Raw genomic sequence first — 27720 nt, 5'->3', positions numbered from 1 at the left:
CTGTCGTCATCACCACGACAACCCAGCAATTAGGCACTGGCCCTGGCCTCGGCCACTTGACCCAGACCTCCAGCGAGGCCGCCGGTGCCCCTCAGGCCAGTAAAGGACCCTCAACCGATGGGTCCAAAGCCTGTTTGATAGGCCCCTTCCGTAAGCTTTGCAAAACAAACCCCCTAACAAAGTGAGCGCCACGTAATCCCTCAAAATGTCAATGTTGTTTATTGCCTTTATTGACGACTTGGGTTCAGAGTGCAGATGTTCAATGCAAAAATAATGGCTGAAGGTCAGATATGGGAGATGGGTTTCCTCCAGGCAAAAGGGTGGGCTGATGCTGAAGATGGAGATACGAAATGTAGCATGTGAGCTAGGAGAACCATTTGCTGTTTGGAGCCACACAGAGTTGCACAAAGTTTCTAAAGGTCAATACTGCAGTACTGCAAACTCGGCAAACAATTTAACTCTGAGGATTTGTCTGCATTTGAAGAGTTTTGTACAGATTAAAAAAAAAAAAAAGAGAGCGGAAGGGATTAGGGGGACTTGCATTTCAACTCATTTTAAGATGTAATAATCTGTAAGAGCTCATTTAACAGCTCCTCGGTTAACTACATGGAAGCCGAAAAAACATGAGGCTGTAGGTATATATTTTTTTAATTTTACAAATATCTGAGAAAACAATTGTAGACTGTTGTGCTGGGTGTGTAACGGAGGCTGCCTTTTATAAATGAGCTAACCAAGGGCAGGATTTACAAAACCTCTTTTGAACCTTAAGATTAACATTAGGAAGTCTAAAAGAATGTTTTTATAAGAAATTCTTGAAAATTTTCCCCACCTCTCCATGCAAAACTAATCCTATCTAAATAAGACTTTTTAGAAATCCGGCCTCCAGTACAATGCTGGATGCTGATGAGGACTCCTCACTTCTACAACAAGATCTTTTCCCCTCAGCGGATGACGTGCCAACATGTTAGTTTGTTGCAAAAAAAAAAAAAAAACAGTCACATTGTTTATGGACATAGAGAACATCAGTTTGAGTCCATAATATTCAGCCTTAAGGTGTAACCCTATATAAATAATCACAAACACAAGACTGTTACACTTTAGAAGGTTCTTAAAACATAAAATCACATACAATCTCTATATTGTCTCAGCCCACATGTGAGGGAACATAACAAATACCAGAATACATTAACATTTATGGAATTTAGCGGACATTCTTATCCAGAGTGACTTACAAGTTTACTCATATTATAGAGGTGGGCCAATATAGTTAGTGGCAGGTAGTGGTGTTCTGTTGCGCCACACCAACCACTATCAATACCGATCCATTATTCACCTCGGTTGGTTAACAGAGTATTCAAGTACCCGTGTAACATACTATTCATGATACAACAAAAAAAATCCTTTGATCTGCTGTATTGTTACTTATCTGCACCTGCATTTTAGAAATAGCAGGTAAAAATGCTCCCCATTACCAGTTATAGTTGAAGGTCACTGCATTAAAATGTTTTGAGACCCTGATCTGAAGTAAGGCATATTAAGCCACTCGCACTTTTCCCACCAGCGCTATCACTTAGAGAACAGGACCAACAATCCAGCAAGCTCAGGTGGTCTTGCAGGTCACAAAAGTTAAGAAGGTACACTACCCCTTCACTCCCTTCTTCTCCATACACACTAATGTATTAAATGATCAATCGCATTGCTAATGAGTGGTCCTGACTCAGGCTAGTTAAGAAGCAGTAATCCCTTTTTAATGAGCTGTTCCAGAGTGTGTGCCAAGGCTGTACAAGAAGGACCAGGTCCTGGAAGGCTTCGGCTCATTTGAAGTGCATTATGGAAGGTGGGCAAGCTAAGTGCAGGAGACAGGAAAAAGTGAGAGCTCAAAGTGGACAAGGGGAGATTGTGGAAGGGAGCGGTGAAAGAAGAGCGTTACTCAGAGTTACTGCCACACACAGTCAGTCTTAAAATTAATGATTAACACAAAAAAAACAAAAAAACAAAAAAGAGTGTTGGAATGGGAGATCAAAAAGCGTCCTGGTTTAGACAAGGCGAGATGAGCAACGGAAGGAGAGATTATGATAGGTCTCTCATATTCCCGATGATTGACTGCCTTATGCTTACTTCATAACTGTGTTATACATAATTACTAAACACAATACATCAATACACAATATAACAGTAACTGGGCTGCAATGCTTTTTTATTACTTGGTAGCTGCAAATGAAATGATTGTGAAAATGAAAAATAGTCCAATGAAATGCACATAGCTGTGTTCTTATAGACAAATACAAAAAAAAAAAAAAAAAAAACGCAAGTGGTAAATCACCACCAAGGCGCTGCCACTATAACCATGATTTGCTATCTGCAGCTGGAGCCCAAGAGAGCACAACTGGCTCCCTTGCTCTCTCTGAGTAGGCCTCTCTCTCTCTTTCCCCTCAAATTACTTCAGCGTGATGCTGGCCGGCACAGGCATCTGCTAGCGAATGCATCAGAGCTGGGTACCTTCCACCCGTTGGAGCACATTGGTTGCCCGGTGACAGTGCAGTTTGAAAAAGAGAGCTGGTGGCTGACTGCGCAGGTGTCGGAGGAGGTATGTGTCAGTCCCCACCCTCCCAGCGTCGGGAGGATTACATGTGATAGGGGAAAGTACCAATGAGTGGGTTGAGTAACTGGATAATTACAAAATTAATCAATTACAAAAATGTTCCTACCCCAAAGAAGATGTTGACACCTACTGACACTCACACTATGCCAATGTTCTCCACCGATTCAAAAACATGGTTGACACAGTTCTATGTAGTGTAGTTCTTACAGTAAGCTTACAATCTGACACATGCTCACACATGGTCGTGGAGGAACGTTGTTTCGTTTCACTGTGTACTCTGTCTATAGTTGAAATGACAATAAAAACCCACTTGACTTGACAAGTTCACCACTTTTAGCACTTTCCCTGATTTTTCTCTCTTAACCCCACACACACACACACACACACACACACACACACACACACACACACACACACACACACACACACACATTCTCTGACAAACCACGTCTTGTGTGACAGCGCTGTTCTCTATATACTGTAGAGTGTCCAGCTCTCAAACTGTGTACGCTGGCTTTCCCACGCTGCTGCATGAGGGGCAGTCAGAGCAGGGAGTCTAGAGGCCAGTGCTCCACTGAGGGCAGAGAGCAAACAGGAAGCCAGCAGGCCACCACTCCCGCTACTGCGGCAGGAACACACTGCAGCAAATTTGAAAATAGCCCCAATGGGATAGATAGATATATAAAATGTTGGATCTATATAAGTATAAATAAATAAGTAGAAATCCTTTTGTTGCTTAAGCAAAAATACTTGGTTTTCATTTCTAATGTCCTAAACATAAATATTAAAACTTAAAATGAAACACAAATGATTGTATTATTATGTATTATTTACATTCATGACTACTCAACTTTAGCATATTCTGAACAATATATTATTCCCCAACAAATTCAAACAAAAATGGCATCCATTATGCATAGAAATCTTAACCAACTGGTTAAAAAGTGTTTTTTGTTTTCTGTCTTTCTAGCGAGTTCTATGTTATTGCCTATGTTCTCTTCTGTATGTATAGTACACACACACACACAGACACAAAATCCTCCCCCCCCCCCCCCCATCATTACAGCATATAACAATACCATAATTACAGCAACAGCCTTACAGCATCTTATACGAGCTGTTGACTAGTGTTAGGAAATCCATGATCTGGGTTTTCTTGTTTTTTGTAATGGTAATGGCACCTGGTGATGGTAAAGACAGGTTTTCAGTTTTACCATCAGTATATTTTTACTGTTTAAAAATAAGGCCACAATCAGTATGGCCACAAGATATCTGTGAACAGCTCTAAAGAATACACTTGCCAAATAAATGTGATATATTAATTCTTTATAGGCTTTTTATAAGTCTTGGCCATTGTTAAGTCTTTACGTTAAAGCATGCAAACACAGTCCTGACATAATTACAACAAAATGACTGTACTGATGGTAGAAAGAGCCCCCAATAGACGAATCACCCAGCTACCAGAACTCCTTCAGATCATCAGACTTTTCATTTCAGATCTGATTAACTGTATCAAAGTTAAAAAGAGCAAAAGTGCATTCAGCTGAACCGAGTTACTGTGTAATGAAATATGAAGGAAGAAAAACTGATGAACTGAGGTGAACTCAAGAGCAGAGAACCACAGGAAGAAAAATGTGCATAATGCAAAGTCTCGCTAAAACCTTCTGGAGGGTTGGACTGAGTGTAATGTCCTTAAAAAGACAACCCACACAGAGAAAATGACAGGTTGAGAAACAGAAGGCTCTAAGACATGGTGAAGGTGATAGCGTGACAAAGATAGAGGATGAGAAAAAAGCGCGGTTGTGTGAAGAGTCACAGCTGCACTTGACATCTGACATCACGACTGTCTCTTTTGAGTCAGCAGGGAGAAACCAGAGTTACACCATAACGATGGGCGAGGTTTGGGGGACCAAGGAAACCGGCACCCACACATATACACACACACACATGCACACGCACACACTCACACACACAAGCACACGCGGCTGAAACAATACATCTTCCTACCACACTTCGCAGTGCATAATTACACTGTAAAGGCTCTCTGTCATTACAGCGATAGCACATTATCGCAACTGTAGCCAAGCAGTTTTACTCTGCCTTAGAAAGGACCACAGTATGGTGAGGCAAACCAGCACTGACAGCAAAGATAAAAGGCTGGCTAACTAAGATCTACCCACTCTGGTAGACACATAAAAAGAGAGAGCATCATGCAAATTAGACCTGCCCCACCCTACCCCCACCTACAGAGCAAGGTGAGGAAACACATCAAGCTTGAATATTCATACAGTTACATGCAAAGCTTTTATCATTTTCCTCAGTGATTTCGCCCCAAAAATGTACACACAAGCAGTCCACTAGCAAAAGCTTCAACAACAGAAACTGCAACACTTCAGGAAAAAATAAGTTCTGAAAAAATGGTTCCCCTGGATGCACTTCACTGCCAAACAGCACTAAAGCCTGAGAAGCTGGTGGGTGCTAGGCTAAAAGTTAATATTGGCTTGTGCAAATGCCGCTTGGGCAAAGCTCCGCCTGAGGAATGCGTTCCTCGGGCAAGCACTGCTTGGAAGCAAAGCCAACAGCCCGAGAAAGCACGGTTACAAAAAATTATGCAATTCTTGCTGCAGGTCTAAAAACAACGCCACTCTAGGCCCGGCTAGGCTAAGCTATTCTATGTGGCTCATGTGAGCTGTCTCAGTGTCGTAAACCAGTTAATAAAAACAGACCTCAGACCGGCTAAATAATGGGGTTGTAAACAGCTTCTTAAATGACGTGATCATTTTTCACCCAAATACAATCCTATACTTATTTATCAAAAAACTTTATATATTTAAAACTCAGACACGGTTCCAGACACATGACATTTGACTTGGCCCAATGTTAAAGGCACAATGGCGCCAACTTTCTAACTATTTTTTTAACTATTTTTAGCAACATTAGCCTCTCAGCAGACAGGAAGCAAACTTCAGACCCCAAACACATCATAGCCGATCACCTACATGTGGGGAAAAAGAAAAGACTGCAAATTTTACAGTAGTATTCCTTTAAGCATCTCTCTCCAAAAGGAACCTGAGCTGAACTCTACTGCAACTACTGCAGTGATAGAGCACAGAATATAGGCCATCTCTGACTGGGTCCATAGGGTGGCGCAACTGAGCTGTAGAAATCTAGGCCCTCTTGCCTTGTTTGTGTCCTTATTCGGAGCCAGCCACACCCTGCTGGCGCTGAGGAGATACCCGGGCCTCTACTCTTATCTCTGCCACTACATCTGCCTGTCTGTGCTGCCACACTGGGGCACTCGCTTACACTGAGCTCCACGGTTTCGGCCTTCTTCTCACCTCCCCCACACCCGCCTCTACGCCAGCATTTCTGTCTGCCCTGCCACCTTTCCTAGATTATAATGGACAAACCTAATACAAAAGGAAGGCTCAAATAAAATGTCCCTCACAGGGCCAACATACTAGCCCCCAAGTTTCTCATTCACAGCTCACAACCAAAACACCATGAATGGCTTATTTGATTCAGATCAGGCAATATGAAGGCTGAATGGTCATTTGACTGAATTTGAATGGCCTCCGTGAGAATTTGGCCATGTGTTCCGGACGCATAGCAAGGGCTCATTACAGCATTGGATGATATAATCAGGCCGAAGAAACATGAGAGCTGACGGTTTCTCTGGGCACCAATCAGTGATACCACAGCTCTCTTTCAGACCCCCGTTGGAATCAGCCAGAGATCCCAGCATGAACTGTAATGTTTCATAACTCCACCATTGGGATGTGGAATGGATGAATATGCTATAAATGGTTAAGGGGAAGACAGCATAATGAGAAAAGCTCCGGAGCGTGGTGTGCCCAATATGCTAGCTGAACTACCAGGGGTCAGCCATAGCGCAGGTCAATACATCCAACAAGTGACCCAGAGTGACCGTCTGTGGTGCTGCAGGGAACGTATGCTCTTTAAACTGGAGTGTGCTTCACACACAACCCCGTTATGACCTGATCTAGGGTCGAGTCAGGCCAGAACAGAACACAGTGATTTGGAAAAATCTAGTAATCAGTAGACAATGCTTTACAGCAGACGTTCTGTACTCTAGTGGTGAGAACCCATTCCTTGTTACGCATTAACTTTCCAGGTGAAATGTGTGTGCTGGGCACAGGACTGGGTGAAAACCATGGGCTGTACTTTAAAGGTGATTCAAACAGTACTATTAAGCAATGCTATAGAAGAACATTTTGGGGGGGGGGTCCATAATCAGCCATGTTTGTAATAGAGATTTGTACGTGTGAAGATCCTTTATATCCAGCGAACGCTCTTCACACTCATACATCTCTATTACAAACAGGGTATTTTTACATAGATCAGTGCCACATCTGTCAGAGTAGAAAAACAATTGAAGTTTCTAAGCTTTAGGATTAAAAGGCCGCCTAATTTCATTTGCCCGCCACACAAAGTATCCTGTGTTTTCTGGCCTACTTGTCAGTCCTCTAACGAAAAAAAAAAAAACATTTAATAAAGTTAGGGTCAAATTTTTGTTTTGTGGCTATGAAAAGCTAACAAACTGTAGTGTATGAATGCCTATAATTTAATTCAGCTAATTAAATTTCCACTGTAGACCCATGTGTTACTGTTTAGCTTTGAGCTAAGTTGTTTGCGGCAAATGTTTTTTATAGTGAGCCAGCAGGTTGTGGGTTCAAATCCCAGAACTGACGGGGTTCTCCTGGTTGAACCTTTGGGCAAGGCACCAAACCCTCACTGCCTGAGAAAGTGCTGTTTTCAGACTTGGCAGAGTGAGGTGGCAAAATGACAAATGTTCTATGTGCATGTGGATCAGTGAAGAAGAACCGATGAAGAAAAAGTTTAGCTTTTCAATAAAGGGAAGGACGATATACTTGCAAGGCTGTTGGTTCGATACCTGATCACCAAAGCTGCCCTAAGTTTGGTTAAGGTTAAGGCCCTTAACCCTCTCTGCTCAAGAGGTGCCACAGCATGGCTGACCTTGCATTTTGACCCTGCCCTTCTAAGCGAGGTCAAGCGAGTCTCAGACAATAAAGGCATGTTAATACATTTTTAGACGGTTCATAGTCTTGTGTGTGATCTGTGCTTTTTAAACAAGGCCTGTCTAGCCAGCAGTGAGGCTTAGCAAAGTTCTAAACAATGAACCCCTGATATTTTCCAATACCCTACTGTTATACTGTATATTTTAGATTTTGGGTAATTACAGTTTGTGAGTACATTCTGCACCACTGCCTCTGTCCTTAACAGGGTTAGGGGAATTTATGAAGGCCCTCCACCCTTGATCGAGTGATGCTTTGGATTGCAAATGACAGCTGCCCCCGCCCAACCCTTGGATTGCTTTACTGCAAACCAATGCTACAGCTGCAGACTCAGCAGTGAGACACTTGGGCTCCATACCCTCATATGGAACCAAAAAAAAAAAAAAAGGTTTATGGAATGTCTTCATAAAGTATGGCAGCACATGAAGCACCATGTGTCTGTTGGAGAAGAAGAAGAATGGTGGTAGGCAGGGTGATACTCTAGCAGCTGTTTGGTCGTGGGTGTGAGCAGAAGCTTGCAGTAGATAGTCACCGTGTAAACTTACAGCCAAACATGAAATCACTCAGGCCGTCAAATTCCAATCTAATTTCAGAAGGACATTGCGCCTGCATCTTGGTGGAAGTATGCAATCTGTTCCAGGGTCACTGAAACTGGCCTTGAAAGGCATATGAAGCCAAGACGACGAAGAAAAGCTCTGCAAACAATGTGTGCGCGCCCATGCGTATGACCATGCGTGTTTAGCAGCAATGGGGAGGTAGGTTTTGCCTCCAGGTTGGTTAAGCTTGCGTAGAAATGTCTGAGCCAGTGTTGAGGGGGATTGAATCTAATCAGGGTTAGTGGATTACAGTGTCAGGGGGGGTGGGGTGGGGGGGGGGTACAGACAGTCAAGCCGCAGTGCAGATTTCCTGGAACCAACACGCATCTAAAAAACCAAAAGAGGAGTAATAATGCATATACCTGCTGTCCTTAAGCCAAGCTTATGCTCCAACACTTACTCCTTCACCTACCATCTGTCTCCTTCCACCAACCAGGTGGACCTACCTGTAACTTCATCTTAGCAACTAAACGGACTCACCCACCCAAACACTGCCATGCACCACACCCCCCGTCACAAACGGCACCATTGAGACACAACAGATTAAGACCACAATTATACACTGCATTAGCTACATGCAAAGTCACAAGGGGCACCTGAAATCTAACTTGATTAAACCTGTAAATCAGGCTAACTCCAGGTATAATCTGATCATTCCATTTTTCAAAAGCTATTTTTGACCTTTTAGGCCATTTCATTTCATTCTTGGCCCGTGACTGACCTGCTGGGCCTGGGACAATAGGCTCAGTGTGTGGATATTAGTGGGGTAGGGAAAAACTCCCCCGCCAACAGGCCCCCCTCTTCTCCACTTCTGATCCATATGCTCAGCACATACGCCTGATGCCATCCACTCCAGCCCTGAACAAATGTCTGCCCCATGATCCAGCCAGGATTGAATTACAACTCAGAAATAAAGGCCGCACCATTTTCAATTAACATGCTGAAAAATAGAAGGTGGGCAGAAAGTGAGCCGGTACAAATGCAACCCGGCATGCTGGAAACAGATGGCTGAAACAGAGGCCTTTGAGACATGCTGCATGAGGGAGAGCACAACGCTTAGCCTTCACCAGGCACTCATGTGGACACAAGGAGAAAGAGAGAGAGAAGATAAGGTAAAGCTACTCCCTTTAAACAAATCATGAACAATTCACCTCAGACACACCAAGAAAACACCCTAAGCTTTCTTTCCTCTCTAGCCTTCTAATTCTACTACCGGCCTTGCCTCTGGGCGGGATTATATGGCAATGTGGCAAGTGACAGTGAACACAAACACACACTAAAGCACATGAACAATTACCTCACCAAACCCTTTTGTTGTGGTTCAGTGCACAATTGACCAGCAATAATGAGTGACCTAAAGCTGGAGAAGAAATACGTTGTCCAGAATAGCGCCTCAGGGAAACTTTTTCAGGGGGTGAGGGGGTATCCATGACCACTCAGGGCTTGGTAGCCTTGAGACAGGCAACTTCAAGGGTCTGGGGGAGGAGTGGATGATAGTGACACAGCTGACCATGGCCTTGGTCTGCTATGCCAACAGTCGGCAGCTGCAACAGCAGGGCATCCTCGCTTCGCTCCAGTAAAGAGCTAGCTACTTGTCTTCGCATCCGTATTTACAGTGCAAGATTTTACTATGTCCACTGAAACGTATATGACTCTTTGTTCTGATCTTGACGTCAACTGACCACTAACTCTGCTCTTATCAGGCTCCTCTGGCTAAGCACAAACACTGGCTTGAAGCAAGTCCATTTGAACTAGAGCACTATGAATAAGCACAAAAGAGGCAACAGTGAAAAGGAGTCGGTAGCCATATGGCAACAGGAAAAGCTGAATAGAACCAACCTTTTTTGTCTTCGAGGTCCTGAAGAAACTGCCTGTACGCTGCTGCAGAGCTCATTTTCACCCAGCCACGTATAGACCTCGGGAAATATGGAGGATAGGAAGTAAACAGGAACTGTGAATGAGGGAAATCGAGGAAGGGACAAGGGGAAAAGAGAGAATCTGAAGGTACTAAAGAAAGACTACACTAGAGTGAGACAGAGCAGGTAAAAGAACGAGGCCTCGGTTGGTCTTTAGGCTCTGTGTAATCCATGAGGTCAGAGGTCCGCGGTCATTATGGAAATCCAAATCTGGCTCTTCCCCGTTTCCCTTCTTCTGGTCCCTCTTAGCGCCGTGAGCAGCAGGCTAGCGAATAACAATGTGTGTGTGAGTGTGTGCATGTGTGTGTACCAGCCGGCAGCCTGGTAACTCTGAAAGAGCTGCGTGCTCTGAGCCGGATAGAGGAACTGTACTTTGACCACAAGACAGGTGATGTCACTGCTAGAGCCAGACCATGTGCTTTGCTCCCTGCATGATTCAGGCTCTATGAGAGAGTGTGTGTGTGCGTGTGTGTTAAGTGTGTGTGCACACAATTGAGTGAGTGATTGTTTGTGAAAAGTGAGTGACATGTCTGTGTGCAAATAACTTTTTTTTTGGTCATCAAGCAGCACACTTTGTTAACTCTGCATTTAGAGGTGTCACTCAAGAACCGCCCCTTTCTTTCTCATCCAATGAGAATTCACACTCAAACAAAACAGACACTCCACTCAAGAAAACGTGAGCCTACTGATCCTACAAAAATTAACAGTATTGTGCAAGAGATCAAATAAAAAGCCCTTTAAATGGGGAGGCCAGTAACCAGTAAATACTGCAGAATCTTTAACAGTACCTCACTTTTACATACATAATCCTATACCCAGGGCTATATGCAGGCAATCAATGAAGATACATAGACAGCATATTCTTGTACTTTGCCTTTATAAATGAGTTAAACATCTGGACATTTGCTCTTCATTTAAACAATACTAAGATATGGAGGAAACAGAAATGCTCCAATTCCTGGTATTTCCCAGTCCCTGGCTAAATTACTTTAGTTAGGCGTTTCCTCTAATGATCTACCAGTCTCTGACAACAACTAGGAGAACGCTTTTCCCACATTTCCCATGCAGAATTCTTTCAGCTGTGTGATGTTTTAGCTTTAGTTTTTAGACAGATGGCCTCACTTTTGTCTTAATACCTCTGATACAATAAAGAATTTATAGTGGATTCTACGTTGGAGAGCTCTTTAAGCCCTACTGCAGAAAAGCAGCCCCAATCCATGACATTTCCACCTCCACACTTTACAGCTGATTTGGGTTCTTGTGTGCAAATGCGGCGTCTAGTTTACGCCAAACGTGTCCTCTGTTACTGTGTCCAAATTCATTCCGATTCATTTGTAAAAAAAAATTATAATTGTCCCGAGATCTTTGAAATTCCTTCTTCACATCTGCTTCTACAACCTTCTTTCTGAAGGCCTCAGTTTCTGAAGTTCTCTGGATCTCACCATGGTAATAACTAGCTTTACCAATCAAGAGCAAAACAGACTACATGTCTGAGGTTGAAATAAGACAGGCTTCTCCAAAATCCTCCCTAATGATGTTCTAATCATCTACAGCTGACATGCTGCACCGGATTCTGATTTTGGGTTTTTAGAATAGTAATAAATGTGGGGTGTCATAATTTTTCCCCCCCAAAGGAAATACATATTTTTATTAAATGATTTTACAAATGATTTTTAAAGACATTTCTTTAGTGTGATTAGTCATATTACCCTCCACCTCCTAAAATAAGGTTTTAAGGTGTGTCCAAATGTTTTTACATGACTAAACTTTTCAATTGCTCAGTTGAAATGTGGTGTACACCAGCTAAGCTCAGGCACCTGATACCCCACTCACTCACAGCAGCAAGCATCACTCAGAAGATTACATTTGCTGCTTTAAGAGTGCATAAACCCTTAATATCAGCGGGTCTTCCACCCTCTCAACATGTTAGAAAAATGTAAGTGAAGCCAGGCAGGGTAAAAAGCAGACGAACGCTGCCACGGTGACTAGTAGGAGCATTTGCATTCAGAAAGTTCCAGCCCACCACTAAGTAAAAGTGGGAAAATCCTCTCTATTTCAACATCAATTGAGGAGGAGTTGTAAAACACAGCAGATGTAACACAAATGTAACCACTTGGGGGCGCACCTTTCAGTTTTGGAACAGCAAAAGTGTCTTATGTCAAAAAGCATCAAAAGGTTTTTGATAGATAGAGAAAAAGGGGAGGGTAAAGGCTACTCATAGACCACAGTGCAGGCTACAGTGCAGAGTCAACGCAGAGGCATAAATTAGTCTTAAGTGATGAAGAGCTCAGCTGTGTGGAAACACTTTAAATTAAACTTTAACAATCCAAAGGCAGTGAGCCAAATATGCCACGGTGGCACAGTTACTGGTGGCCTACTGTTTAGCACCCTAGCAGTCTTCGCTAAGGCATGTGTGCCCAGTCATGGTGACAAAGCTCACTTTATATATTTAAATAGTCATATCATAATAAAGCCTGAACACAATTTACTGCTAGCAATCAAGTCGGCCAGCACACCACCACAAAACAGCAACCGCTAATATTTCTGGTATTTACAGCCCCTTGCTTTTTCTAATTGTCAAAGGCTGGCTACGCCGTAAACAAAATAAGTGTAAGAAGTAGTTCTTTTGCCCGGGGGGGGGGTTTAACTCATATTCTTTCTATGCAACATACAGAGAGTGTAGGTAGGCCTATGGCCTAGTCAAAGGGAGCTTGCAACCTCTCTGATTTATTTAAAAAGATGAAAGACTGCACAGAAATGTGCTATATTTTGATATTGGGACAGCCCTCCCTATATCAAAAGCCATCTCACAATACCTCCCAGACCCTTAAACTACAGAAAGCAGCCACAAACAAGCACCTCTTTGGCAAGTGCACTACATCTGTAAGCCATTCGTACTACCATTCAACAAACCACCGTAAAACGTCTGTTCCTCCAGACACAAGCAGCTGCGGTGCAACATAAACCCAGGCATCTTCCAGCCAAACACACTCCAAAACACACACACACTGATCTTAGCGGTCTTCTCACAATGACATGCATCATTTGAATATTCCTGTGAAAATGAATCGTCTGCAATGCAATGGTGACAGGTTGCAATCAGCAGTGATGGGTTTGAGGAAGGAGAGCATCATTCTTCGTGGCTCGCTTATCACGCTCATGCATGAATAAATAGCTACAGGGTGAAGAAGCCGGCTGGGGGACACATCCATGGAAGCCAGAGGGTCCTATGGGACAGGACCGGAGATGCGGATTCTTTGATATGGCTCTTCCTCACAGGAAATTAAACCACATTAAGGATTGAATCTGGATCTTAATTGAATCACTAGGAGTCCAATATTCATAGTGCAAAAAAAAAAGAAAACGTAGAAAAGCTTGAGCAACAATATGCCAAAGTGATCTGCTACTAATCTGAAAAATATATACATATAAAAATGCTCATCATTCAAATCAAATAATGCAATCTGTGGCTCAAGCCAACAGCTCTCAGATACCATGCTGCCACTGTATAGCATCCACTCCAGCAAGCACTACAGCAGCCTGGCTGCGTTCATCTATACAGCAGACCTTCAGAGTTAATACACAGAGGAAACCCAGCAAAAATACACCAACACCTAGCAACAAGCAGGTCATTCACAGTGAAGTAGAAAGCCATGAATGAGCATCCATTCATGATACTTTCTATGCCCAAATGAAAAAAAAAAAAGCCCAAGTAGGACTAAATGAGCATTAGTTGATTTACTCCCTGTGAAATATGTAGAACACAATAAAAATGACTAGCAGTGGCATCAGCACATGTGTATTAGGTGTCTGAGAAAACCTCATGGGAGCTCATTACAAAGAACAAATCGGACAGAAAAATACATCCCACTATTCTCACAGCAGCTAATCGTCACAAGCCGAAACCGTTTACAGGGTTATAATTTCACTAGCAAGAAGAGAAACGTTGCGATGGGCAGCAACACATATGGGGGTGAACTGCTGAATACCATCACACCCCTCAGACACGCAAGTTTGATGCCCACTCTGGGCAAATGCCACCGCTATGCCAAGAGGAATCGGTCCAGTACAAGTGAAGCTGAAAAGGAGATTTTAGAGGCGTGATTTGTGTTAATGGCCAGCACTGGCTAGTGGAACTAAAGGGAAAAAATGGTTCCAGTGTTGTTGTGTTTACCCGCTCACTGTGTTTCCTGAATCCTGACTAATGCTTCTTTAAAAGAAAGGCTTCATATCAAATAAAATTAGAAAACAGCACTACTAGGGCTGGGCGCTATGGTAAAATAATAAATATGTGATATTCAGAACAATATTTTGACACACAAAACACACCACTAGTGGCTAATTTTAAACACCGCTATCCTGACACACAAGTATCCAATTCTAACTTACATACAGTGATTTTGCAGTAATTTGCTGCACCTCATTCAATCAAACAGGAGCAATTTTGCTTTTTGTGAAGAAATATTGGTAAGTTGGTGAGGGTACTTTAAGCAATGGTGATATCCTCAGAAAAATCATATTGTGCATCACAATATCAAAATTGAACATCATCATACAATAAAATATTGTCACGTTGCCCACTTCACAGGACTACCTATCAGGTAGTCAGGTGAATTGCCCTAATTTAGGTCTTCCTCGAATAAAACTACGGCTTAACAAGCAAGCTGCAATGGCATGTAATCAAAATCACATGATGTCTCAAATGTCCAATCTGAGATTAGAAAAGAGCCATTTTTCAACAAGAAGCACCCCAATGCAAAAATGTCCCACATTAGGCAAAGCCACCCTACATATACAAGCCAAAACACCAGTGCAACACCATGGCGTAAAATCTATGGAAGGGCCTGCAAATATAATTTGACTGAAAAATGATTTGTATTACCTGTAAAAACGGCACCAGAGCAGCAACAGAAGCAGGATCAACATGGAAGAGAAAGAGAAGAAAAACGGTTAGTGTCAGAGACTCGTAACTTCACTGAAATTATACTGTAAAACGTAGTACAGTGGTGGTAAAAGAGCATATAAGGACAGACACCCTTGAAAACGTTTGTCTAGAAGAACCACGCCCTTTATGTTACCAATGGCCGCAAAAGTGTGATACATGCTGCATTTCGTTGAGAATGTCTGCATAATTATAACCAACCTGAAATGTGACAGGGGTCAGTCTTTCAAGCCACAATTGAGTTTCCAACACAGGCATGTGGAAAAAGTAGGACATCCCAGGAAAACCTTTATCTCTAACATATTTATTATTATTTGTGCATATGGACTTCTGATCTTCATTTAAATAATATATAAGCTAAATAACATAAACTAAATAAAACTGAAGAAAATGTTAGGATATCACATTTACTACTACCTAAAATCCTCTATAACAATGTTCTGATCATCTGCAGCTGACGTGCTGCACCGGATTCTTCTTTTAGGCATTTAAAGCAGTAATAAATGTGAGGGCGTCTGAACTTGTTCCTCACAAGAAAACCATCTAGCGATTCCTCATAAACTGCATCTTTATTTTCCATGCGGTTTTTGCAGATCAGAATATTATGACCACCTACCTAATTTTATTCCAAAACAGGGGTGGTCATAATATTCCAATATGGCTGTCAATGTGGGTGAAAGGTGGTCACATCTTGGAATCCTCCAACTTCACAGGATTACTTCAGGTGTACTGAGAATGGACGTCTTGCACATTAAGTGCCTCCCGGGGGAATAACAATAGTGCCCTCATGGGCCATTAATGCCAGAGTGGAACAGAGCAATCGGTGCGCCACTATGGACCACTATAGTTAACCTCTATAACGAACACCCTTAATCACTTGTCACCTTCACCTAAACCTATTGTTATAAAAAAAAGAAGATTAAAATGTCCATATGTTAAATATGTTAAAAAGACCAAGGTTTCCATGGGGTGTCCTAATTTTTGCACATGGTTGTATAGCTCATTTTGAATTGTGAATATCTGACAGTAATAAGGGACTGAAACTGCAGTCTTTGGCAGAGTAACACTTCTCTGGTATGGGCTCTGCGCTCTGGTACAGCAGCCTCTGCCCTGAGAAGTACGCAGAGCCTCCTTGCAGTGTGTAGCAGTGCTGATGCTGAGAAATGCTCCCATCCCCCTCCAGAGCAGCCTCTGCCTTCGCTGCGGACAAACACATTCCACTGAACCTCAGACAAAGGTGCATCAGCTGGGCCAGAACCACCAGCATGTAATCAGTGGGATAGAAGCAGAAACACAAACCTGGCCTGTTTCCACTAAGAGCACACACACACACACACACACACACACACACACACACACACAGGTGACTTATGGGCAGACTGGCAGAAAGCCAGCAGCCAAGCGGATGGAGTCAGCTGGATGCAGTGGGAGGCATCAGATTAAATGGATAATCAAAGACATGGTTCCCGCATCATAATGATCTCAGACAGCCATCAGTACCTAGCAGTCCAACAAACGTACACGATCTGACGTGCGTGACTCAGCTCTATCTGATTCCCACACAGCACCACCAAACACCTGTTCTCCTACTGCAGTGGTTCTTAATCCTGCTTCTAGGGACCCACTGCCCTGCACTGCTTCAGCAACACATTTGATCAAGCTTAACGACTGATTATTATGAGCTGGTTCAGTTTCAGGCTTGTCGCTGTAGGGAATGTTTAAAACAGTGTAGGGCAGGGCGCCCTGCCGGGAACACTGCTCTGCTGCATGTGCACGGTACACACACTGAACACGAGTGTGCCAGGGTCACAGAGGTTAAAGACATAAGCATACACACAGAGACTGTTGTCCACACAGACACACAGACACACACACACACACGCTTCAGCACAACAATAAGACATTCATCTGACAGAGCCAGAGGGCAAAAACTCAAAACTCAGAAAAGAGGGTAAATGAAAACAAACAGATCAGGGCAGATGGACCGAATACGAGGACAAGGTATTGGCTGCTGAAGCGACCTCATGGTGAGGAGATTAGGATAGCACTAACCGGGGAAAGATGAGGACAGAGAGCGGAGAGAGAGAGCGCGAGAGAGAGATCTGCAGACACACCTAAATGTAGGTCATCACATAGCACAGAGATGGAGGGATTGGAGACAAAATCATACTGATGAGAACTGACGGAGGAGGGGGGAAAAAAAGGGGGTGGACTCTGTAGGAGAAAGTGACCTAAAGGTAAAAGCATATATTTCACCAGCTCAATTTCTCCCCTCTCAGTGTAAACTTTACATACGTAAAGGGGTACCCTCACCCTACAGCTACAGCTAATCCAAGCAACAGAGCTAACAGAGAGCAAGCTTGCCTAACCAATCCCTCCGTGTGCAAGTTCAATAGTTTATTTCTCCATCTATCCAATCAGCCATGCCAGCAGTCTGTATGTGTACTGAATGTTGCGCCCATTCGCTTCCCTGTGTTTGGCTTCCCAAGCGCTTCTTTCCCTCATTATGTGTTCTGAAGTGTGTTTAGCTGCAGTGTGGTAGTCAGCTGAGACAGTCTAGTTTGTTGTTGGTGCGGACATTGGGCAGAAGAGATGGTCAAAGCTGGTCAGCTAGCATTAGCTTCCAGCCTAACGCGGATTTCAGTTTGCTTCCCCAGGGCGATGACTGTGACCTCCCTTTCTGCGGACACTGGCACAGGAAAAGCTGCGATCAGTAAAAAAAATATTAACCTGGAACACTGGGACTACTAGTGGATTTAGGACTGCTAGTTCTACTGACACAGTGTTGTGATTGGGTTTCCTGCAAGTCTGAGAAATCTAATATGTCATTAGAAGGTTATGATCAACATTCTGTAACATCTCACACCTATTTAATAATTCCATTACTAATACACAATATAGGAGGTTTAAGGACACTGTTGAATAACATTTGGGCCTAACAATTTTTTTTTAAAAGGCTGGGGGACTAACAGGGTGGGCTTCTGTTCAGATCAGAAGCATTTTGGGAAATCTGTTTAGAGTCAACCACCAGGTCTCTTCCCAAATCCCCCATGGCAGATTGCTGAGGATTAGGGGCCCTATGGAGAACCTTCAGAGAGCCTGAAAGGCAACCTGGCTGGGAGTGTTCAAATCCAGATTATCTCACTCTTTGGAAATATGCAGGACCCTGCTGGACAAAATACGGTGGAAACAAATATTGTTCTCCAAAAATTTCCCATTAAATCTCACATCGGGGAGAATCATAAATCTCTAGTCTAGCATCTGTGCACACTCTGCTAGCTAAGCTAGCACCAACATTTCAGCTGACTGTACGACTCAGGCTTTATTTTGCTTACCTGTACTGACATAAGCAAAGACACACATACACTAACACACACACACACACACACACACACACACACACACACACACACACACACACACACACACACACACTCACATACTTCAGCACACAGCACTGAGGAGAGGCATTCAGGGAGGAACAGTCTACCCAGAGAGGTTGTTAAAAATGGTGCAAAACTACAGAGACAAGATAAAGTACGAGGATGAGAGAAAATAGGAATAGAAGACAGGAAAGTGATGGAGGATCCAGAAGCAGAACTTCACAGAACGGGGGCTTTAGAGCTGTATCTACTTGATATGAATGGAAAAAAAATTATGGGCCAATCTGTTTTACCCGTTTGTCACAGCCCCCACCCCTGCACACACCCAATGCAGATCAGATATCTCCACTGTATGAAACACTGCCCTAAGGTCTTAGCAAGAGAGCACAGCACCTGTCCCAAGTGAAGGTCTCAAACACATGCCTGAGATGCCAGCAAGTCTCAAAGGGAGCACTGACCCACTTCTGCACACAGCGGGGGAGCAGAGCGCCGACGGATCAGAACAAACCAAACTCTCGAAACAGGACTGGACAAGCCCTCACAGAAAAAAAGAGGGGGGGGGGGGGGTGAGGAGTAGAAAAAAAGACCCTCATACAGGAGCAGCCTTCAAGGAGCAGAAACCCCAGAAGGGTCGTTTTCTCCAGTCCAACTGAAGCTATGAGGTGGCACATTCCAGGTGCAGAACCTGGAGTACCAGCTGTTTGGGGGGAATGCAGGCCATCTACATGCATACACAGTCCAGTCACACCCATACACACCTGCTGTCTCATAGTCTGCTGTCTACCATTTGCCTGCACAGCTGTGTGTGTGTGTGTGTGTGTGTGTGTGTGTGTGCATGCATGTGTATGTATTGTGTGTCAGTGTAAAGTATAAGACCCATGGAGCCCATCACTCATGTAGGAGAGAATCCCCATTTACACAGAGCTAAAGGAGCTGCCAAATAACATCAGCAGGAGGATTATATAATGTTGACTGAAGCAATGAGTGAACGATGAATTGCTGTCTTCTCTCACTGTGCTTGCTATTAAGGCTAATTAGCCCATGCTTACATATCTCCAGCAACAAATTACACAGTCATAGCAGGGGTAAATAATCATTTTCCATTTCAACGCTTAAAAATAAAGCTGCTTCAAGTTCTGAGAGATGCCACTTTTGGTTCCACCTTAGAACCATGGGATTCACACACTAATCTCTTTATGAGAATATTCTTTAAATTGTTCTTGGAAAAAAATCCAAACAAAAAGTCAACGACAGATTGATGATGTGTTTTAAGAGACAGAACTGTTCACAGCTATGTTCCTGCAAAAATAGTTCTTATTGTTCTCGTAAACAGAACAAATCCCAAAACGTTGGTGAATGTCAAGATCGTCGTGATAATGATGTAAGTGGGTTATTTTAAGAAGAAATTTCTTCTCAAGAGCGGTTGGTAAATGAGGCCCCATGTTTGTAATAGAGATGCGCGAGAGTAGAGATAAGAACCTTTAAATTAGTAAAACAGGTGAAGGTTCTTTAGACCTTTAAAAGGTACTTCACACTCACACTATCTCCATTACAGACATTGTTCTTCCATAGGGGTGAAAGAAAATCCTGGAGGAACGTTGTTTCGTTTCACTGTGTACTCTGTATGTAGTTGAAATGACAATAAACCCACTTGACTTGACTTGAAAATATTGATATTTCAAAGTATCGCAGTATGACCCACTGTATCAGCTCCACTTACCATGTAGCACCACTTTGTAGTTCTATAATTCCAGACTGTAGTCCATCTGTTTCTCTACATACTTTGTATGCTTCCTTTCCCCTGGCTGTTCAATGCCCAGGACCTCACAGGACCACCACAGAGCAGCTAATATTTGGGTGGTGGGTCATTCTCAGCACTGCAGTGACCCTTACATGGTGGTGGAGTGTTATTGTGTGTTGTGCTGATACGAGTGGATCAGACGCAGCAGTGCTGCTGGAGTGTTTAAACGCCTCAGCATCACTGCTGGACTGAGAACAGTCCACCAACCAGAAATAGCCAGCCACCAGCATCCTGTGGGCAGCGTCCTGTGACCACTGATAAAGGACTAGAGGATGACCAAGCTTCCTCTGCAAAATGGACAGACTAGGTAGGAGCATCTAATAAAGTGGACAGTGAGTGGATGCAGTGTTTATCAGGGTGAAAGTAGGTTAACATGATATGCAAAGAAACAGATGGACTACAGTCCAGTGCAGGTTCTTTTATTGAATCTTTTAAATCTTAGTTATCTTTCAATTAAGAAAACTTTCACTCCCATCAATAACACACATTTATCCACTTCTCATTCCATCTACGTTATTAATTATGTTTCATTCATACAGAGACAACACAAACACAATGACCTACCACTACCTCACTTCATTTACATCATGAGCTTCTCCCTCCAAACAAGGGCTTGATTAATGAAAGTGGACAGCGGAACACATCGACCAGCACTGCCTGACCCCCCACTCTTCCCAGATCAATTCCGGATGGAACGGAGCTGTGCTGAGGCATCTTCATGACCATACTCCATCTGATGCTCCGTCAGAACTAACGAAGAAGCATATTTTAGCAACATTTCAACAGCAACAGCCCTTCCCTGTCTAACCCTCTATGTCTTATTTCCTCTTACCTGCAGCTGTTGTTTCACACCAGCAGGCAACCCCATTATCAGAAGCAACCGTGTAGCCCAGTTTAATAATAATATTAAAAACTAATAGTTAATAGTAATAGTTAAAAAAAAAACAATAAAAAACTAATTTACATAATTTCTACTTTACATATTTGCATAATTTTTTACCTTAAAATATAAAAATAATACATTTTATCAATTAGCACTGTACAAAGTAGATTTCTGAAACTTCTGCTGATTCACAGTTAGGGACCATCTAAAATTCCCAGGAAAAAAGTGCTGCAATAATCATTATTATTATTACAATTATCATCATCATCATCTGTGTCAAACCTCCACTGCTGGTGTCTAGAAGTAACAGTTGATAATTCATTCCGCTGGTAATGTTTAGACAGGTCCCACCTCTGGAGCGGACGCGGGAGCAAACCCTCTCACTGAAGAACCTTTAAAGAACCTTTTTTAAAAACTGTAGGGTTCTGCAATTGCACTCCTGGAAGACCAGTTTTGAGTTTCTCCAGCTCGAACATACCTGATTTAGCTCATTTGTGGCTTCTTAGGAGGGGTTAGGAGGGGTATTTGAGGTGTATTTGGAAACCACCAAACTGTGCTAGTCAGTGTGTGGTGATTTTAGGCACACAATTTGCACAACAATTTGCTGGTCTACTTCATTTAGGTTAAGGGGGCAAAATGTGTAAATTTAGTTTTTCACTGAACTACCACTTAAAGCATAGACACACCCTAGACTTCAACCACACACAAAGCAACTGCGTCCAAGAGAGCCAGAACACACTCACGCCCAGACACTCAACTTCACATCAATCAACATCTCCATTTCCATCATCACCCTCACTCCTGCTCTGTTCTCTCAACCATCTGTACTCCATACAGCCACAGACCCTTCCTGGCTCTTGAGACTCCATTCCTTTTTCAAGACACCTGTCCCACTCCCTCTTCCCCCCCTACCCTGGTCCCTCTCGACCCTCCTCGATATGCTCTTCCCTTTGTGTCCGATTCTCATTGTGCAAATAGAGGCAGGGTTAAAACAATTATGTAGAAAAAGGAGACCTTGCATAAACTTTGTTATGAAGATGTGGTGGCCTCTTGGGGCCACTGATGAAACATCTCCCACAGACTGGAGCAAACACTATATAGAGCCTACAGGCCTGTCGAGAGTGGAGCTGAAATAAACACTTCAAAAAAAAAAAAAAAAGGGGGGGGGGGGGGGTGCAGTGCTACCAGTTGGTCATTATCTCCAGTGGGATTTCAAACCAGGATTCAAGAAAATACTGATATATCGAAATACCATGATGTTATTTCTTGCAATTCTGTATCAATTCAATTAATCAGAAACACAGTATTGGTTCATAATTAATTATTTATAACATTAAAACTTGTGGCAGACTGTGGCTCATTTTGTTTTGTGTTTAATCTGCATCCTCTACATAGCAGTGTTGTACTCAGTCTTCTGCATCCACTGTTCTGACTGCATAAAAAGGCTCATTTTATTTTTCTTTTCTTTTACTGTGTTTTTTCCACAAAGACGGTTTTGGAAATTGGACTAAATCTTAAAATAAATAAATAATGAAATAATGTGATAAATCAGAGGTGATTCGCATAGGTGATTACATAAGGGCTATACCATAAGGGTTACACTTGAAATAAGGTGATTCGCATAGGTGATTACATAAGGGCTATACCATAAGAGTTACACTTGGAATAAGGTGATTCGCTGCCACTATAACCTGAGGGTTGATGGTTTGAATCCCGGGTCATGATGCCAGACATCAGCAGTGAGAGCCCAAGAGAGAAAGAGGTTGGCCTTGCTCTTGCCGGGTGTTGCGCACTTGTGCATGTGTTGGATGAGGCATGCGTTACATGTGACGGGGGAGAGTACTAATGAATGGGTTGGGTAACTGGCTATATATAAACACTGGGTGAAAAATGGGTAAAAATAAAAAATTAATTAATGAATAAACTAATGAATAAATAAAAACAACCAGGAGCTGCATCACACTCTTTCTCTCCATTACATGGGATAGCTGTAAGTCAAACTTACACAAACTGAATTTTTACCATTCAGACATTAATCAGCTTCTCTTGTGTGATGTAAGCTCAACAAAGAAGGTCGGAGACAGGCTCGGTCTTGGAGAAATGGGGCGGGTCTACCAAATGAGTTAATGAGTCTGAATCTACCTCTGGTCTCTATTGCAGAGAGTCTGGTAATAAATTTGACAGCATAGCGGACTATTCTGGCTTCATTTCTATAGAATGGAATTGAATGTTTCTGACAAAGTATGTATGCAAGTGTTCTTCTATGAAGAACCCTTGTAGAACCTTTGTGTTTAAGAACGTACTGTAGGTGGAGTGAGTTTAATAGGTTTTAATAAGCGCAGACCATCTGGCATGGTCACCTAGATTTCTTACATACTGTTCTGGACAGGGTTAATATTAGACTTGACAAAACCACAAAGCACACAGGGTAAGAGAAGAATGGACTGGTTACAGCAGCCCATTATTAAACTCATTCCTCCTCCACTGTTTCTCCAGCGCTCCTTTCATTCCCAAACATTTTGCAGAACACTGTTATTTTCAGAATTCTCACACAGCTCTTACTCAACAGCGTTTCCCACACTGCTGCACACATGCACACTCAACATCAAAGACCGGGTGCTTAAAAGGTGCATGCATGTGTGTATGTGTGTGTAAGAGCGAGAGAAAGCGAGAGAGAGCATTAGACACTGCACCACCACCAGGAGAAAGATTTCATTCATTCGCCACAAACGCCGGCACTCTTCTGCATCTTCTCCTCTCCTCCCCCTCCTCCTCCTCTGGGTCTTTTTTCCTCTCTGCTTTTGTTGCTCCCCCTCTGTCTCCCTCTCTCTCGCCCTCCCTCCCTCTATTGATGTGTGCTCAGCAAGAGGCGGTGGGAGTGCTGTGATGTGAGTGGGCCTGCCTGCCCACTACATGCTCCTGCGCTTCACTGGAGCAAGGTTCCAAGCTTGGAAGAAGACATTCAGAAAAGTGCTGCGTGTGGGGCTCCAGAGGAGCACATCCTAAATGAGAATGAGGAGTTTTCAAAATGCTGATAGGAGCGACGCCAGAATACAGACTAGTGACGGCTAAAGCAACAGCTCAGCTAAAAAGCAAATTTACACGAGCCAAGATGTGTTTGATGTCGTAAGCTTACGTAGCTAACAAGTAACGGAAGATTACGCACTTATTAGTGCTGTGCATATCGCATGTCTAATTATCATTAGCTCCGCTCTCACAAACACTTTAACTGGGAAAGCAACAGTTATCAAACAACAATGTGTTAAAGCAACATTAAGCAGCAATTTTAGCTTAAATAACAGCTTCCAAATCATGTTGATGCTCCACTGACTGTAATAAGGCGAATGGGGTCGGTCATTGCCATTCTGGGCCAGAACGCTGCTACTGCACTATGGAACTCTGGGGAAGCTGGTAGAGACCTCTCAGGAGAAGTGTATAACGCTGTGTAATACTTGTGTAAAATCCTGTAATACCCCTCTACCTTGTCAACAAATGTACGTGTACCATGAGGTTAGGCTCAGAGCATGATTTGTATTTGCAGCAGTGGTTTAAAAATGAATTACACGTCCCAATGACAAAGTGAAGGAGCAAACATTAATTCTCACATAATGCTGCTTTAAAAGTGAAGGCAAACCAGAGCGGAAGTGGCAGCTACCCGTAAGAGTGTCATTTGTATTATCGTGTAACTTTCACAAGGTGAAGATTCTGTTAGGAAAGACCCAAAATCCCAAAATCACCTGTAAAAGAATGGTAATGTTCTGCATCAGAACAGAGCTTACTTCAGGAGCCACCTACAGCACATTACCTGTCAAATGATGAACTCCTTTTGTGAAAGGTGAGACGTGTTAGTGCAGGAAAAATACAAAACTGTATAGAGAATGAAGTCCTCAGGACTCACACAGACATGCTTAAGTGGTTCACTTAAGCATGGAGTCCCCAAGACTGACTTTGGGAAACAATGTGTTGAGCAAGTTCATATAGACTTCCTTATTTAGTGTACTTGTATGTAACTTAGGGTTGCGGGGGGGGGGGGGGGGGGTCTCAACAATATCTTTTTCACTATTTTCAGTTCCATAAACTAAAACAATCAATCGAGAAATCATATACTGATTAATCCATAATGTAAATAATTCTGAATTATATCATAAAAAATGTATCCAATAAATTATATAAATTGATTATTATTAATTATTAATAATAATTATTATTAGCTCCAAAAAAATGCACACACGCGCGCGCACACACACATTATTTATATTTTCTATATTTATATATATATATATATATATATACACACACACACACACACACACACACACATATAGTGTAGCAATACTGAGTAGTATGCTTCATATAATAGGACTCCAGCAAAGGCCTACTGTAAGGCAGACTGAAGCATGCCTTACTTAAAGCAATTTAGCATGCATTATTAATACCGTAAAGAGTCACTGGGAGACTGATCTCTTAAGCAGCCCAGTAGAGAGTATGAGGGTGAATTAGTTTGAGGAATTGTGTGTGAGAGATTGTACATGTCAATAAGAATCAGACACCACCCATCAAGCCCCACTCTGAAATACAGAGCACAGAAGCCAAAGCCCTACAACACAATACTGCATAGAGTTATTTAGGTTGAATTTCATTCATCGTGTTGTACAGCAGCTTGTCAGATTACCTTATTTGGGGTTGGCTTAGGGAGGGTTAGCGAACAAAAACACAGCAGCACAGCAAAGTGAGGATGGATTTTGGCAAAGGCTCTTAAGTCTTGTGGTTTGACTGTAATTTAGGTGAGGTGAGATTGCAAAATTCAGTAACAGCTGCAGCGGGCTGAAAATATGAACATGTGCAGACAGTTTGGAGATAATAACTGATTTATCCTGAAAGAGTACAAAACGATGTGCCAAAGTAAGCCTTTTAACACCAAGAGAGCAAGACAGAATACAACAGAAGCAAGAGAAAAAGAAACGAGTGCGAGAGTGAGGGGAAAAAAAGCAAACTGAGAGGATTTTAGTAAAGGTTTGCTGATGGAGCATCACACACGCACACTGCCCATTTAAAAAAAAGAGGCGTGGAGGTCATCAACAGAAATGAGAAGAGTGAAAAAGGGAAGTCAATTATCATCATTATAATAATTATCATTTTATCACCATCAACAGCACATGTGTATTAGGTGCCTGACAGCGCCTGTTTGGAAAACAATGCCTGGACCGGAGCCTGGTCAGTAATCACCTGTCAGTCTGTCTGAGACGCTCCTCAGCACCCCATTACTCCACCCCATCTCCTCAGCACCCCATTACTCCACCCCATCTCCTCAACACCCCATTACTCCACCCCATCTCCTCAACACCCCATTACTCCACCCACCCAGTCTCCTCAACAGCCCATTACTCCACCCCATCTCCTCAACACCCCATTACTCTACCCACCCCGTCTCCTCAGCACCCCATTACTCCACCCCCAATCTCCTCAGCACCCAATCCCTCCACCCCCCAATCTCCTCAGCACCCAATCCCTCCACCCCCAATCTCCTCAGCACCCAATCCCTCCACCCCCAATCTCCTCAGCACCCAATCCCTCCACCCCCCAATCTCCTCAGCACCCAATCCCTCCACCCCCCAATCTCCTCAGCACTCAATTCCTCTACCCCAATCTCCTCCGCACCCAATCCCTCCACCCCAATCTCCTCAGCACCCAATCACTCCCCCCCCAATCTCCTCAGCACCCAATCACTCCCCCCCCAGCTTCTTAGCACCCAATCACTCCCCCCCATCTCCTCAGCACCCAATTAATTCACCCCCCCAGCTCCTCAGCACCCAATCACTCCACCCCCATCTTATCAACACCCAATCATCTCACCCCCTGTCTTCTCAACACCCCATCACTCCACCCCCATATCATCTGTTTGGCTAAAACATGGAGAAAGCCAATTATTGCCCTTTATAACTGGGGACAAAAACTACACTGTGCCCAAAAAACCCAAGAAACATGCTAAACAGGAGATAATATCGGAAGTGCTTTTCCAAAATGGAGAGAATTATTACATGCGAAGTGGATAAAGTTAGGCACAGAATTATAGGATATTCTTTCTGGATCACTATATAAGCCCTGTATATATGTGTAATGTGTTGAACTGATTAAATCACATACCTATTAACTGCAGCTAATGATGCCAACCAGCTAACACAGGTAGTGACTGAAACAGACAGGAGCTCATTACAAAGAATTACAGCCAATACACTCGACTATTCTCACAGTAGCTAATCGTTTCACTATCATGATGCCAAACGTTGTAGAGGGCAACATCACACTTCAGAGAAAAATGCTAACACCATCACGCTCCTCTGACATGGGAGTTTAAATGCCCGCTCTGGCTGAACACCTAACACCTACCCGAGTTTGTGGGGAGCACAAAGACAAATCTTTAAAAAAAGAGATTTTAGATGCAAGGTTCTTGTTCATGGCTGGGAATGAAAAGTAGATATAAAGGGTAAAACAGGCTCCAGTGTTGTGTTCACTACTGCTTAACCACTAGAGGTCATGCCT

At 43.0% G+C, this 27720-nt stretch overlaps 1 protein-coding gene across 3 annotated transcripts in view; it reads right to left on the bottom strand.

Moving 5' to 3' along the window:
- Positions 1-27720, bottom strand: part of macf1a (microtubule actin crosslinking factor 1a) — a 202873-nt gene that overhangs the window by 139863 nt on the left and 35290 nt on the right. The window contains exon 1 of one of the 3 annotated variants that reach the window (XM_072676062.1): positions 10095-10345. The exons of the other annotated variants lie outside the window; for them this stretch is intronic. Coding sequence (XP_072532163.1) covers positions 10095-10149 — 55 coding nt within the window. The 5' untranslated portion in view covers positions 10150-10345. Of the gene's footprint in view, positions 1-10094; positions 10346-27720 lie in introns of those variants that run through there. 3 annotated transcript variants of the gene reach the window in all.

This window comes from Salminus brasiliensis, chromosome 3 (genome assembly GCF_030463535.1).
Source record: "Salminus brasiliensis chromosome 3, fSalBra1.hap2, whole genome shotgun sequence".
Taxonomy (NCBI): Eukaryota; Metazoa; Chordata; class Actinopteri; order Characiformes; family Bryconidae; genus Salminus; species Salminus brasiliensis.
The sequence above is the reverse complement of the archived record's forward strand: the minus strand, read 5'-3'. Positions and strand labels throughout refer to the sequence as shown.